This window comes from Typopeltis vanoorti, chromosome 24 (assembly GCF_054136105.1).
Source record: "Typopeltis vanoorti isolate ZY-2024b chromosome 24, IOZ_Tvanoo_1.0, whole genome shotgun sequence".
NCBI lineage: Eukaryota > Metazoa > Arthropoda > Arachnida > Uropygi > Thelyphonidae > Typopeltis > Typopeltis vanoorti.
Window position 1 is genome coordinate 74,800,001 of NC_143572.1, and position 17,354 is coordinate 74,817,354.

The window sequence follows — 17,354 nt, forward strand, 5'->3', positions numbered from 1 at the left end:
ACCATTTAAATAACCAACATCAAAACATTAAATTCACATCTGAACTAGAGGTTAACGGCGTTCTCCCCTTCTTGGATCTAAAGATCAGTAGATTTCCTGACTGTCTTAAATTTTCAATTTTTCGAAAAACCACCCACACTGATAGATATTTACATGGTTCTTCTCATCACTTCCCACCTCAGAAACTGGGCATCATCTCCACCCTCGCCCATCGAGCAAGATGTCTCATTTCCACAGAAGAAGACCTTCAAACAGAGCTTAACTTCCTGAAAAACACCTTCTTAAATAATGGATATTCGTCTCGTAACATCACTAAACGCTTGAGACCACGCCAACATCCTCGACAAGAAGATGACTCCAACCCAATCACTCATATACAGTTGCCTTTTATCAGCACTCTTACCCCAAAACTAGCTAAGATTCTGAAAAAATTCAACATAAAGACCGACTATACTACGCTGCCAAAACTTCGTTCTTTTCTGAGTCGACCAAAACCAAAACACAACCATCTGCATTTTCCTGGTGTTTATAAAGTTTTGTGCAACTGTGGTCGACCTTATTTTGGCCAGACAGACAAATCTGTTTCACTTCGTCTTGAGGAACATAGACGTGACATCTCCTACAGTAGAGCACGAGCGAGCGCCCTTTCCAGTCATGTCCTTTTCTCGGCAAACTCTAACCTTGAAGAACAGCCACATCAAGTTGATTGGGAACGCACTACTAATTTATATATTTGCAAGGATGAATTCGAAAGAAGAATCATCGAATCAAAAGAAATAGTTCTGGACCCTTCACATTTAAACAATAATCTTAGCTACAATTTACCCGATTCCCATAGCGCAGTAATCCAGTACTGGCGCTCAAAAATTAGCTGTCGCACACATTCTACTCATGCCAACGGTAGCACGCGGTCACCTATTCAAATATGACTGTTATTATTCTGCTTTTTATTAAGCTGTAAAGTTCATTTTTTACCGTGTTATTTTATGTCTTATGTTTTTATTTCTCACCTGAAGAAGTCGGATCACCGATGAAACTAGTTGTGATGTATTAAAGGTTTTTGTTATACTTTCTCGGGTTCTAGTCAGTTAAATTTATTTTTATAAATATATATGTATGTATATATATATATGTATGTATGTATGTATATATATATATATGTATGTATGTATATATATGTATGTATATATATGTATGTATATATATATATATGTATGTATGTATGTATGTATATATATATGTATGTATGTATATATGTATGTATGTATATATATATGTATGTATGTATATATATATATATGTATGTATGTATATATATATATATATATATATGTATGTATGTATGTAGGGTGGTCAGATCAGATTTTACGTTTAATACAAATAGTTGAGAAGTCATGGTAATAAAACAAGGATCCTTTTTGAATTATGTAGTGGAAATTGAGCACTATAACAAGCAATATGTCATCTATGTATGTTATTCATCAGCATTAGAATTGAAGGGAGCACATGAAGATGGGTTGATGAAAAATCAGATATAAAACAAGTATTTGCACCATAACTACTGTCATCATAATTTATATGGATCACATTATGAAGAAAAGCAACATTTAAACCTGATATCAAAATTAGAGACTCAGATGTTATATTCTTAAATAAATCCAGTGTAATTCTACAGAACTCCTAAATCTTAATTAACTAATATCAAAATATTTGAAAATGAAAATCAGAAATAAAAATATAAAGATTACGAAAATCACCATGAACATTGAAAACATAGCTGCATTAGACACAATTTTTAGCAAATATTGCAAATCTGGAATTGGACAGTGGCATAAGCAAAATTGATTATTTGGATTAGAGACACACGAGTCAAAACTTTAAGCTGTATACAAGATACTCTTCAAACCAATTTTAACTTGTAGATCTCAGTTTAGAAGTAAAATAGTTGATCAAAGGAAAGAAAAAAAACACAGGGTGCAAACAGATAATCAACGACAGAAACATAAAAAATGAAGAAATTGAGATGGACATTTTTTATTACTTAGGATTTTGTTATCATAGCTACTCTCTGTATGGTCATTTTAACAGAATGGGAGAGAAAGGCTTAACAGAATTGGTATATGATGCCAAGATAGCAGGAAAGAGTTTGAAAACAAAATAAAATCGATTATTCTACTAGGGAGGCATGCGGTGAAGTTCTACAAAAGATTCGAAAAATCAGAACTTGATGGTGAACACAAATTAGGGGTCAGTTTTGGAAATTAAGAAAGGATATCGAAATTTCATAGTAAGAAAGTGGGCAGATTCAAACTATTTTTAGCTTAGATGTGAGAGTTGATTGCAAATAAAACAGTCAAACACTAGAGAAAAGAGATCTGATAATTCCAAGATGAAATAATACAATATTGTCATATTTAGCAGATATGGCAGAATTGTATTAGAAATTAAGATGTTAAGAAGAAACTTTGTTAACATTCAAGAATGCAGGAGCAGTGGTAAACTTAGGCAGTATGATTACTTAAACAGAATGGGAGAGGAAAGCAAAATAGGTGTTTGTTGCTAAGACACTAGGAAAAGGTCAAGATCAAGAAATATGAGATCTGACAGTATTGAAGTGCTGACCACTGATAGACTTTTGGAGGAAAATTGTTGACTAGACAATAACACTGTTAACTTAATTGTGTTGTACTGTCACAGTATCCCGTACATTTGTTGAGAGTGCATATTAAGGAATTGATGATAATATATGCTAACATAAAAATAATCCATTGAAATACCAAGATCTTGATGGATTAATAGGTAGACATGCCTTAAAATACTGAAGTATAAGATCTGTCATTGGTGTGGCCTGACAGATAACAAATTTGGTAGAACATTTCGGTAGAAAATATGTCAGGAATTTGATGCTTTTGTGTATCGCTACTTTTCTAGCTATCCATTTAACAAGAATTGTTAAGTACAGAGGCATACTGAATTGTTAAGTTTATTAGATTTTATGCCATACATTTTTATATTTTGTGGAATTTATCATCAGTTAGATGCTTCTCATTCCAAATAATCATTGTGTAAATGTAAAAGAATTAAGTAATCAATTTTTTATAGTCCAGGATTTTCTTTTGAAAACATTGTGGTATAAAAAAAATATTATATTAGCAGTATCTACAATTGTTGAATGCTAATAATTGCATATAACTGTTGATTGAGTTCTTAGCATCATTCATTAAATGGGAAATTCACTCCTGAAGAGAAACTGCTTTTTTTCCCAAATTTACGTTACAAATCCTGTACTACAATATGTTACTCTGATCCTCACTATTTAATATAATAATAGGCATCCACTAAAAATAAGCATCCTTATTTGGAATGATGGTTCTAGCTTGATAAGGATCCTTTCTTTTAGTGTTACATGGTGATCAGCATTCATTTTTGAAATTATGGATTCTACAAACGTGTTGAAATAACTTTTTTTATTATCCCGACATTTCGATCTTTATATCAAGATCATCATCTGGAGCATACATAAATATACAAGACAAGCTGCGTTACATTTCAAACCGTAAGCTAGAGAAACAATGATTTGATCACATGCTACTCACTGGCATGACGTGAAAAAAAAAAAAAAAAAAATTACATCAAGCTAGATTTCATTTACGATTACATGCATAAACATTCTTTCTCACAGATGGTTTTCCTTCCAGTTACAATGATGTCCTATTTCTATTATTACAATTGTTATTTTTGATTTTAAAAAAATAATAAAATTATTTATAAATTACAACATGAATAAACATTCTTTCTTATAGATTTTTTTCTTTGACAGTGATGTCCTATTTTTTAATTATTAAAGTTATTTTAGATTTAGGATTCTGGATTTTCTACAGTCCTCTCTATGAACCTCTCTATGAACAACTATAAACAGGACTGTAGAAAATCCAGAATCCTAAATCTAAAATAACTTTAATAATAAAAAAATAGGACATCACTGTCAAAGAAAGAAATCTATAAGAAAGAATGTTTATTATGCATGTAATCGTAAATTAAATCTAGCTTGATGTTTTTTTTTTTTTTTTTTTTTTTTTCCACTAGAGGTCATGCCAACGAGTAGCATGGGATCAAATCATTGTTTCTCTAGCTTACGGTTTGAAATGTAATGCAGCTTGTCTTGTATATTTATATATGCTCCAGATAATGATCTTGATATGAAGATTGAGACGTCGGGATAATAAAAAGAGTTATTTTAACACGGTTGTAGAATCCATAATTTCAAAAATGAAAGCTTGATAAGGAATTCCTTTATTACAAGGTATAGCATGTAATATCAAGTTTTATTTTACTGAAGTAGTGCCTCTTACAATTGAAATTGATTGTGTGCACAGTTATAAAACTTCTTTGCATTTTGTTTAATGATTTTGTTTGTTAGCAGGTGAAATTTAGTTAATTTTGAAAATTTTTAGGCAGGACCAGCTGTTAGACATAAATGCTTAAGAGCCTTGCTCAGAATGATATATTTTGCACCTCCTGATCTGCTTAAAAATGTATTGAAAAATCAGGCTGTCTCAAGGTAAGTAATTATATTTGAAATCAGCTAGAATTTTCAGATGAAATTTCAATTTTCAATATAAACAGCTTCATAATTACATCAGACATGTGTTACATCACAATTAAATAACATTTATTCGCATGAAAATATTAAATGTATAATTATTAAATTGCCTTCTGATGTATATATGTATACCATTTAAAAGTTTTAAAATAACTGTAATAGCAATACCATTTAGGTTATAACTATATATTTGCTGATAAATTTTTGGATCTTGATATTTGAAAACAAGCTGCAGTAAATAATACCATTTAATTCAAGCTGTCATAATTCAGTGTACTTTTAATACAAGGGTATTCAATCTCATTTCATCTTCACTTTCTATGTTGGACTAATCGCTTCCATGCCATGACCAAATAATAACTTGGTTTCTCAGGAATCTGCATTTTTGCCTACAGAAAATATTATTGATTTAGATAACTGAAAATGAAATAAAAGATGTATAAATTATCATTATGTTGATAAATTTATGTTGAAATGATATTCAACTTTAAAAATAATATAGTAGCAGCGTCCATAGCTTCACTATTAGATGACTAGCAAGGCCATGAAACCTGACCATGCCTCATGGTTCAAGTGATTGGTGAAAATAGTATATCATTTAGTAGCATGAAGAATTGGCAAAACATACATACCTTCCTACATTGTTGGAATTAAAATACTCCTTTTTTTATACTGAGTGCAATGAAATAATCGAGTGGAAAAGAAACTCCATCCACAAATAAATGTATCTAGTCCACCATTACTGAAAAAACCTCTCGTTGCTGTTTGTGATACCTGGCTGTTGTGACGTCATTTCATGTAGTTGCAATTGAGAGAATACAACAAATGCTGTGATGTGGAAACAAACAACTGATCGATTGGCGATGTCATTCTCTCCCAATTTTATGCCGAAGACAGATGCTTATGAAACTTAAATGAACATTTTTTACCATTAATTAGTTCATTTTATATTATCCACATTTAGTTTTTTCTTGCTCTTCTTTTTCATTTTTTCCAGTTACTTTTATATTCTCTCGCAATCCATACTTTTCATCTTTTAATTCATTTGTTCTAGCCAAAATTATTAACTCTTACTTTCGCTTGTTTCATTCTAACTGTATCACTATCTTTAATCTTTGCACCAGTGAAGTAAAATTATTTTTCACTCCTCTAATCATGGAATCACCATATGGTATTGTCTCCTTACTCTGCTTGGTTATACCAGTTGCTGGTTACTTTTCTGTTTGGTCTGGTTAATACTTTGTCCTCTGAAAGACTGCATAAGCTTATTTGTTTTATTAAAGCCTCTTCACTATTTTCATCTTTCAGTGTTTTCGTACTGTCCTTTTCATATGGCATTCGTATCTTATTCACCTTATTCTTTTCACTAACATTTTCATGATTTTTTTCAAGAACATTTGCTACACTGTCTTTCTTTTGACACATGCACTTTTGTAACACTTCAGTATCTCTCACTATTTTCACTTATCCGCAAACCTTTCATGTTTAATGGTAAATATGTTGCAACAAACACTGTATCTCAAGTCCCACACATTGAATTCCTTGAGTAATTGACACCTTGGCTACCATTATCCAATTACACTTTGCCATCATTAGTTGCACTATAATAACTGAGCATTTTAGAAATGCACACTAACTCAAACACTACACATTTAATTAAAATTGTATTATAAACTAAATCTAATTAATGACAGTATTACCAATTAAAAAACAAATTGTATCTTCTATTAGAGGAAAATGTCAAGTTTCTTTCATCTATCACCTAATGAAGCTCTCATTATAATATGTTCTATCTTTTCCTACTTTATTGGTAAAAAGGAGTTTCATTTAGTACAGATTAGCTCATTATTATCCCTTTCGTTGCCAAGAGACAAAGAAACCCAGCTATACATTTTGCTACAAGCTAGATGTGATAGTATGGGCCCAAGCCTGTTGATATTGAGTCAGGCAGTGTTCTGACCCCCCCCCCCCCCCATCTCATCCATGACATATCTAGGTTGTGTCTGGATGGGTTAGCAGGTCTGAGTAGTGATATGTAGAGGCACTGTCAAGTTAATATTATTGTAAGAGGACTGGTCTCTCGCTCTCTGTGGTGGTGGTGGGAGAGATTATGCCATTGTTATTAAAATAAACCTACTCAAAACCTAATTTCGAGAAAAAAGAAAAAAATCAAACAGAACATGCTAAAATTACTTGGGGGGGGGGGGACTTATATTTTGCCAAACCCATGCATAATCACCAACATAAATGACATATAAGATTATCATTGTATTTAGATATATCTGCAATGAATATTTTGTCGGTTAATAGTATGAAATTCTCCATGAAGTAAAATGTTAAATTATGAACGTTGTCTAAATTATGAGATTTAGACATCACTTGTGGAAAAATGCCAAATTTAGAATCCTCTGACTTAACATTTACTTGCTCCAGTCAGTTAATTCATTTACTCTATTTGCCACTCCAACTTCCAAAACTACTCTGACCTTCACCTTGAAACTCAACTTTCTTCAATTCATATATCTATCCAGTAGTGTAGTTATTGTAATGTCTACAATCCAAGTTGACTTCTCTTTTCCATTGCCATCATTTTGAATGTTGAACAAGATGCAGAAGTATTCACAGTTAGCAGTGAATTAATTATAGATCTGATAACCTCTCTACTATCCTACTTCATCATCGTCATCAAATTCCTGACATGTACCCTCAAGGGGAATACAGGATATCATGATAGTACTACATGAAGGTCAAGACACCATCATTATCAGATCTTATATTTCTGTCTTCTAAGGCACTTTTTACTGTATTGATCCATCTATATCTTGGTCTTCCTCTGGGTCTTTTTCATGCCAACCTGGCAAAGAACACTTGTTTTGCTAATCTTTCTTTCCTCTCCTATTCTGTTTAAATGACCATACCCCATGATGTTAGCTCTGCTAACAATGTCAAGTTCTTTCCTAATATCCTTGTTTTTAATATGATATTACCATTGATGTCATCTCTTCACCCCCCTAATCTTTCTCAGGACTCTATCTGTGTTCTCTAGTCTTTGTTGAAATCTTTTATTTCTAACCCCATCTCTCAGATCCATAACTTAAAATTGGTTTGAACACTGTCTTGTATACAGCTACTTTAGTGTTTTGACTAATTTCTCTCTTATTCCATATAAATATATTCAGTTGACTTCTTACCATACTAGCTTTGTTGATTCTGTTATCTATTTACATATTTAATTTACCATCTTCACTAAATATTGTGCTTAAGTAACTGAAATGTTTTACTTGTATTACAGATTCTTCATTCATGATGCAGGTGATATTTTCAATGTTTCTGCCTATTTTCTTTGTATTGTTGTTGCTGATTTTCATACCAAACTCTTCTATTTACCCTTGATCTTTTCTTAATCAGTTCTCCTTCCACACAGAGATCACCTTAATCCTCTGATCTCAGTAACCCAGATCTTTGGCAAGTCTCTCTCTCTCTCACACACAGAGAGAGAGAGAGAGAGAGAGAGAGAATCTCCTCTTTCTAGCTGTTCCACACCTTGTGTCCTTTGGCACTATGAAGGTACCAGGTGGGATAATCTCCAGAACGTTGTTTTCCTTTCCATGGTGAGACTATTGTTTCCACTTTTATGATCCAAATACCTACAATGAATTTCTATAAATACCTACAGAATAATTTCTGTGACATAACAAGTCATCTGGTCAAGGTTGCAAGACCAGAATGGCTGTACTTGTAAACGGATGTAGTCCTTGTGTTCAGAAATTCTGATATTCGCTGTCCTGCCTGTTTGGCCAAAGTAAGACAGTTTACAACTGCAAGGGACCTGGTATACACCAGGTAGGTCTAGGGGAAGTGGTTGGTCTTTAGTGGAGCGGATAAGGGATGCCAATTTTCTGCAAGGTCTATAACAGGAGGTCAGATCGTGTTTTTTTAAGATTTTGGTAATCTTTTCCGAGGTGCTGGATTTAGAGTAATCCTTGTTGTGGAATGGGACCTGTGGTTTGTAGGTTCTAATATTTTGGGGATTTTGGGGGGGGGGGGGTAGCCATTGGCTGAGAAAGTGTTGAGGATGTGATTTAGTTCAGTGTTTAGGGCCAAGTCATTTGAACAGATTAGTTTAGCCCTGTTGTATAGTGTTTTCACCACTCCATGTTGTTGTGTGTGTGTGGGGGGTTGTTGGTGAATGTATCTGCCTGTATGGATGGGTTTTCTGTAAACTAAGAAAATCAAGGTTCCATTAGGCTGGCAGGTGACCAGTGTGTCTAGGAAAGGGAGGCTGTTGTTTTCCTCTTTTTCCAGGGTGAACTTGATTGTGGGGTGTTAGTTGTTTAAGTGTGTTAAGATGGAGAGAAGTGTTTCAGAGCCATGTGGCCAAATAGCGAACATGTCATCAACTTAGCGAAGCCATATGGTTGGTTTTTGTGGGGTAGAGGCTAAGACTTTTTCTTCAAAGGTCTCCATAAAGAAATTGGCCAAGGGTGGGGAGAGTGGTGAACCCATGGCTGTCCCCTCTATTTGTTTGTAGAATTTTCCCTGCCAAACGAAATAGCCTGAGTTCATTGTGAACTGAAATAGGGCTGAGATATCAAGAGAAAATTTAGCTTGGATTAGCTCTAAAGTTTCCTTGAGTGGGACATTTGTGAATAAAGAAGAGACGTCAAAGAACTCCATGGAGGTGCCCGTATAATAATAATTTGCAGAGCTGAGCCATGTGCCTGATGCCTCCTGGTGAGTAGTTACAATAAAATAAGATTAAGGCCCATATTTTAAATTAAGTCACCTGAAATAATTAAATTTAATTAGATAATGAACACATATATTAAATTTAATTTTAAAAACTAGAAAAAATTAATAATCATAAATTGGGAGAAACACTATTGCTTGTCATTTATGATGATGAGACTCAAATCTTGACAATAGACAGTCATTCAGATTTTAAATTTGGTTGGTGTAGAAGTGCTTCAGTGTCTATTTTTAAATAACTGCTGAAACCTAGGCGTGGACCATGGGATATCATGGTCAATGTCCACTCCATGCTGAATAAGGCCTGATTTTTCAGGTTTATTTGTTTTTTCAATAAAATGTCTGTCCCAAGTATGAGCAGAGGGATTCACACAGAACTTGGTAAACACCATGTTTGGGAGGGGGGCTGTTTATCTTTTGTGGATGGTAACCAAAAGGAGATTTTATTGATGGAGAAAAATCTAGAAACTAAATTATATCCTTTCAGGATCTTAGCAATCATCTCAGAGATGGCTGTGATATATGGGATAGGGACTTGCCATACAGGTTCGGGGTTTTTGGAGATGGGCTCTCTTAAGAGTCCAAAATGAATTTAGACTTCCTTGAGGTGAAACCATTTGTAGTAAGATGAATTGGATGGTGCTCAATTCTTGTTGGAGAGCTTGGGAATTAGAGCAGATAACATATGCTCTGTTCAGCAAAGATTTGAAGGTGCCTAGTTGGCATCTTCAAATGTGGTTCAAACCTCGAAATGGATGATGTGGTGAATTTTGCTGTGTGTAGTGGCCTGTGAAGGTAGGTTTATGGGTGAATAAAAGTAGGAAGTATTCCAGAGGGGGATATGGGAAAGGAGGACATTCAGGAAGTCTAATTGTCTCTCCTTTTTCCATAGTGAAGTTGATGTGTGGATGTAGATTTTGGTTTAAAGGTAAGTAGAGATTCATCTGAGTCTGGCCATATGGCCAACACAAAAGGAAGGTTGGTGTTGTATCGAAGAGTATAGAGATTTTTCAAAATTCTCTAAGTAAAAATTAGCAAGCACTGGTCACAAAAGGCTTCCTATGGCAGCTGAATCTGTAGAATTGGTTTCTGCAGATGAAATAGCATGAGTGCATGACAAAGTCGAACTGTTCAACTATGTCTGGAGGAAACTCATCTGATAATGTTTGGAAAATCACTCTATTGCCAAGATTTGGGAAATCTCATCTTCATAAATGACAAGCAATAGTGTCCCCCCCCCTTCCCCAATTTATTATTATTAATTTTTTATAATTAATATTAATTTTATTTCAAATGACCTAATTTTAAATTTGGGCCTTAACCTTTTTTTCTTGTAACCACTCACTAGGTGGCACATGGCTCAGCTCTGTAAATAGGATTAACATTCTTTGTTCCAGCTTCACTATGTGAATATGCTGTTACACTGATGATCAGTTGGTTTCTGGTTGAAATATTTTCAGCAATAAAATTACTATATTGTTAATATGTGTCTAATATATGCTGTTGCTCTTGACATTAGTATTTGATCATGTCTGGAATCAAATCTTGGTTAGAAAATTGTCATCCTTTAGTCTTAGGAGCCAATGATTCTTTTAGATTAGGTATTATTTCTGGAAAATTTTCCATGTTACTCCTCTAAGTAAATATTTTTTTATGGCTATTTAACCTATTTTTGTTTAGGAGTACCACTATTTTTTTAAATAATGTCATTGGCTTTTTACTCAATTTTTAGGGCATTACTGATATTTTAAAGATAGATATATGAAGAATATATAGAAAGAATAATTCAGACATACCTTTGTAGGATGTTGCTGGTTGTCTTCTTATTCAGCAGCATCTGGCATATGGTGATATACATTTATCTGCTGTTAAAGTATGACTGAAAGAAGGGGGGGGTTGGAAATGTTGGGGATACAAAGATGTGGGAGAATTATTGGGTAGGCAAGATGTGTGTGAAGTTTAAACACGGTTTTTTTTTAAAGGGTGGGCAGAGTTTCGCTTGGTTTTGACTGCATCGCAGACGTGGTGCTCCGTCTTATGGAGCACCATGGTACACTACATCGCAGGTACCGATGCCGTTCTGACCTCGTACTGAGGAGCAGTTCACCTCGATCCCATCCGGTGTGGATGAACTGTGCAGGAATTGGCTTCAACTTCATTAGAAATCTCAGTCACAGAGGTAGCAAACTCATTAATTCGAAACAGAGTGCCAGAAAGAAGGGTATGACTGAAAGAAGGGGGGGGTTGGAAATGTTGGGGATACAAAGATGTGGGAGAATTATTGGGTAGGCAAGATGTGTGTGAAGTTTAAACACGGTTTTTTTTTAAAGGGTGGGCAGAGTTTCGCTTGGTTTTGACTGCATCGCAGACGTGGTGCTCCGTCTTATGGAGCACCATGGTACACTACATCGCAGGTACCGATGTCGTTCTGACCTCGTACTGAGGAGCAGTTCACCTCGATCCCATCCGGTGTGGATGAACTGTGCAGGAATTGGCTTCAACTTCATTAGAAATCTCAGTCACAGAGGCAGCAAACTCATTAATTCGAAACAGAGTGCCAGAAGCCGCTCGCTCGGCGCTTGCATTGAACACAGTGATTGCTGTGTAGATCAACAGACACTACTCAAAAGCGTAACAGAGATCACAGAGGAAATGATCGTCATCGAATGCCGGCGTGACCATAATAACACTGCAATGTACTCTCGGGCTCTTTCTTTTACCTGTTTTTTTTTTTTTTATGAACAACCTCATAAATCTAGCAGAGAGAGACATTCTGCCTGCCAATCTCTGTAATTGGGTAGAAAGCTTGCTCTCAGGGCATTCATTGCATGTCATGGTGGATGGCTCCTCCACCAATGAGAAATGCCTCAGCACCCTTTTCTCTCACCTATCCTCTTTCTCCTATAAATAACATATTTTCAGTTGCCACCACTAATCTTTCCCAGGCCTTAAGACTGTCTGCATCCAGTGCCTTAAACACTGATCTTACCATACTTCAGTGGAATGAGGATAAGCTTGGTCGCCTTTAATGCTACCAAAGGTCAGTCTTCTCTTTTTTCTTTCAAAAGAGATCTCACCTCACTCACTCTTACCCTCAGTAATTCACATCACCAAACAGGATCAGGCATTGCTCCTTGAAATGATCTTAGATTTCAGCCTCTAAAAAAACTACGCACTGTTTGTTTTGTTAATGATTCTTCTTTTTATCCATCTAACTAATCTGTACAAATCCTAAATCCTTAGAAATATTGTTTATGTTTGAGCTGGTGCACCCAAAACATACCTAAAAATTCTTGATTCTTTGAAAGGAAAGCAATTCAACAATGACTCAATTGGACCATCTCACAGGTACTTCCATAGTAACTGCTCCAGGCTATCATTCCTCTGCTTTCTATTTAAGACCTTTTATAATAAGAGCAGTAACTGCCTAACTTCTGCCTGCATGGTTGGCCGAGTGGTTTGCATATCCACTTTCCAGACGAGAAGCTATGGGCGAATCCTGCCAAGGGTTTGGATGTTTGTGATTGTCCTATGAACTGTTTACCATATGTACTACTGTAAGCTTTGTCTTGGCACAGTATGACCTTTGATGTTTTTGTGCCATAAAAATCAAATCAAAAATCAATGCCTAACCTCTTTTTCAGTCCATCTGGAACAGCCTTCCTCATAAGTGTTTCTCAACAAGTACCCCTTCAACTCCTCAAGAAAATGGCATTAGATTTCCTCTTTTCCGATACTCACCTGCACTTCACACATGGCACTGTAGTGCTATAGGTTCTTCTGCCTGTCATGTATTGGATTTATATCTAATCTTGACTGTGTATATTTTTGGGAGTGAATTTTTCACAAGATAGGCAAATGATGAGCATAAACATTGCAGTGCATTCTTCTTATTATTAAATTTGTGATGATAGGGCATTAATATTTTGGTTTATGTAATACTCTATGTAAAAGCAGCAGTGGATAGAATGACCTAGGCTAGTATGGTAGGAATTGAGTTTGATAAACTTATAGATTCAGAGAAATCAACTATTATACCAAACTAATGGTATATAAAACAGTGTTCAAACCATTTTACCAATATTGGCAATTTTCTTCTTTCTCTTCAACATTTGTGCACACTACTAATGTATTATACATTGAACTATCTCCATGTATGGAATTACTAAAAGGGTGGGGTGAATTATGAAGCTGAGACTTCACTTGTAAACAAAACAGTTGATCAAAGATTGCAAACGTTAGACGTATAGTATCCTGATCAATTCCAAAGTTGACTCCATAATCATTTCTTTATGCATCCCTCAAGGTGTGGGGGGATTTACAAGATATAGTTTACATTAGTACTAGTTTCCTGCCAACAATATTGTTTCAAATTAATTATTGGTCAGATTGGTAACATTCTTACATAGGGATATTTTAGTGTTTGAATAGCATCACTCATCTCAGATTTTGGTCTTCCTGTGGATCATTTTCCTGATAATCTAAATGATGCCGTCTTAGATTAACTCTACTCACAAATTCTTGAATGATGATATCATCTTCATCAAATTCCTGCCATGTACCCTCAAGGGGTGTACAGAATATGATAGTACTACATGAAAAAAATTAAATCATAATTAATTTCCTATCTACAATTTTCTTCCAAATCAGTCTGTTACTTGTCAAGACTCCAACATTATCAGATCTTATATTTCTATCGTCTAAGGCACTTTGTACCGTATCAATCCACCTATATCTTGGTCTTCCTCTGGGTCGTTTTGCTGCTAACCTGGCAGAGAACACTTGTTTTGCTAATCTTTCCTCGCCCATTCTGTTTAAGTGACCATACCACCTGAGATTAGCTCTGCTAATGCATTCCTGGATGCTGACAATGTCAAGTTCTTTCCTAATATCCTCGTTTTTAATATGATAATTCCATTGATGCCATCTGTTCACGCCTATAATCTTTCTCAGGACTCTAATATCTGTGGTCTCTAGTCTTTGGTCAAGTGTTTTACTTCTGACCAAGCTCTCAGATCCATAAGTTAAAACTGGTTTGAACACTGTCTTGTATACAGCTAATTTAGTGTTCCGACTAATTTCTCTCTTATTCCATATGAATTTATTCAATTGACTTCCCACCATACCAGCTTTGCTGATTCTGTTGTCTATTTCTATATTTAATTTACCATCTTCAATAAAAATCGTGCCTAAATAGCTGAAATGTTTTACTTGTTCCACAGGTTCTCCATTCACAACACAGTTGACATTTTCAATGATTCTGCCTATTTTCATTGTCTTTGTCTTTTTATTGCTAACCTTCGTACCATTTCTATTACAACAGCTATTCAATTTAGTCAGAGAATCTTGCAGACTTGTAGCAGATTTATTTAGAAGTATAACATCATCTGCATAAAGCAAAGCGCTGACATTAACATCTCCAATTTTGATATCATGTTTATATGATATCATCACTGCTTGTTTCATTTAGCAGTTTTTCAAAATAATTACTCCATACTTCAAGGATATCTTTTGTCCCATATTCATGTCACCTTTATCATCTCTAACTCCTTTTACAGCACTCTTTCCTCCATTCCTAAGCTTCTTTAACAACCTCCAGAATATTTTGCCATTTTCCTTCATTATGTGATCCATATAGATAATGCATTTTTGGAAATTATGGAGACAACTACCGTGTTTCAATAAAAACTTTAGTTTAATATTACTAAAATTTTACAATTCGACATTTCGACTTTTATGTCAAGGTCATCTTCTGGAGCGTACAAATATACACGCTCCAGAAGATGACCTTGACATAAAGGTAGAAACGTCGAATTGTAAAATTTTTGTAATATTAAACTAAAGTTTTTATTAAAACACGGTAGTTGTCTCCATAATTTCCAAAAATGCATTCGGATCACCGTGCAAGCCTAAAAGAAAGCATATAGATAATGAATAACAGAGGGGATAATGTACATCCTTGTCTCACACCAGATTTAACATTAAACCATCTTCCTGTACTTCAATTCTAACTGCTGACTTACAACTCAAATAAAGACTAAGTATTACTTGATATAATACCCCATTGGCACCATATAACTGCAGTGTATTGAATAGCTTCTCTCTTGGCACCTTGTCATATGCCTTTTCCAAATCGACAAAACTTAAATACAGATCTTTGTTATATTCCCATGCTTTCTCGACTATTTGTTGTAAAGTGAAGATCTGATCCTGACAGCCTCTATTTGGCCTGAATCCAGCTTGTTCTTCACCAAGCTTTTCTTCCACAATTCTTCTCAACCGTTTCTCAAGTATACTTGCATAGATTTTGCCAGGCACACTCAGTAGGGAAATACCTCTGTATTTCTCACATTCCGTTTTATTTCCCTTTTTATATATGGGTACTATGAGAGCTCTACTCCAATCATCAGGAATTCATCCCTCTGCCCATGCTTTTTGAACTATGCAGTGGCGCCACTGTAAGACTCTTATACCACCATACTTCAACATTTCTGGTCGAATATCATCTACTCTTGCTGCCTTTCCACATTTCAAGCCTTTGATGGCTTTTTCTACTTCAAGTATGGATATGTATTCCTGACTGCATGTCTGGGCAGTGTTTTTTTACCACTGTGCTGTCATCACTGCTTGTTTCATTTAGCAGTTTTTCAAAGTAATTACTCCATACTTTAAGGATATCTTTTTCTTCCGTTTTCATGTCACATTTATCATCTCTAACTGCTTTTACAGCACTCTTTCCTCCATTCCTAAACTTCTTCAACAACCTCCAGAATATTTTGCCACTTTCTTGATATTTATTTTCTATATTCTTGCCAAAGACCTCCCATGACTTTTGATTAGCTAGTTTTACACAGTGTTTAGCATTCTTGCATTTGTCTCTATATTCTCTAAGAGCACAAGCTGACTTATTTGTCAGGAACTTTTGATATGCTTTCTCCTTTTCCTTCACTGCCTCTTTAACTTCTTGTGTCCACCAGGGAGTTCTGATTTTTTTATCCTTACAGACAACCTCACCACATGCCTCTCTGGCAGAATCAATCAATGTTTTCTTCAGAGTTTGCCACTGAAACTCTAAGGTTTGATTCCTGTTCTCAAACTCTTTCATTTTTTTTCAATAATCTTTGTGTATTTTAGTCTACAGTTCACATCTGAGAGCTGCTCAACTTTTATTCGCTTTAAAACTTTCTTACATGTTATTCTTTTCAATATGAAATTCAATTTTATCTTGCTCATGATTAAATGGTGATCACTTCCAATTTCAAATTCTCTGTACACTCTGGTGTCCTGCACCAGGGAGAAAACATCACTATCAACAATGACATAGTCAATGAGACTTTTCTTATTCCTAGCCTCTTCTCTCCATGTGAATTTGTGCACATTTTTATGTTGGAACATGGTGTTGGTAATAACCAGTCCATGTCCTGAGCAGAAATCCAACAGATATTTGCCATTATTATTAGCTTTGCTCTTTTCTCCAAATTTTCCCAAAATATTTTTGTATGTCTGATCATTTCCTACTCTGCTATTTAGATCCCCAACAAGGACCAACTTTTCATTTTTCATTGTGTCAGTTGCTTTTTCTAAAGCCTCAAAAAATTCCTCCACTTCTACCTTAGTAGAACCTTCTGTGGGACCATAGGCACAAATAAGTCTCATTGTCCAATTCCCCATTCTGATATTTGCCCACATCACTCTACTTGAGACTGCCTGCCATTCAAGAAGATTAGCGTTGTATTTAGTGTTGAATACTATGGCTACTCCTTCTTTTCCTTGATTGTCATTGCCTGAATATAACATTTTGTATTTATTGCTCAGAAAGATCTCACCAGTTTTGGTCTTTTTTGTTTCAGTCACCCCTATTATGTCTATCTGGTACTTTTTTTCCACTTTGTTATACTATAAATTAAATACCAAGAATTTATATACTTGGTTTAATCCTTTATCCAAGTGTAAGCAAACAAACTTTGTGCGTGAAGTATTTTCAGGACTGGGGCAACTCGTA

General features: G+C 34.9%; 1 protein-coding gene across 8 annotated transcripts in view; it reads left to right on the forward strand.

Annotated features, from left to right (window-relative positions):
* ctrip (E3 ubiquitin-protein ligase ctrip) overlaps positions 1-17,354 on the forward strand; it is an 817,513-nt gene that overhangs the window by 506,566 nt on the left and 293,593 nt on the right. For all 8 annotated transcript variants that reach the window (XM_090413730.1, XM_090413731.1, XM_090413729.1 and 5 more), the window contains one exon: positions 4,455-4,561. In XM_090413730.1, coding sequence (XP_090269856.1) covers positions 4,455-4,561 — 107 coding nt within the window. The remainder of the gene's footprint in view (positions 1-4,454; positions 4,562-17,354) is intronic.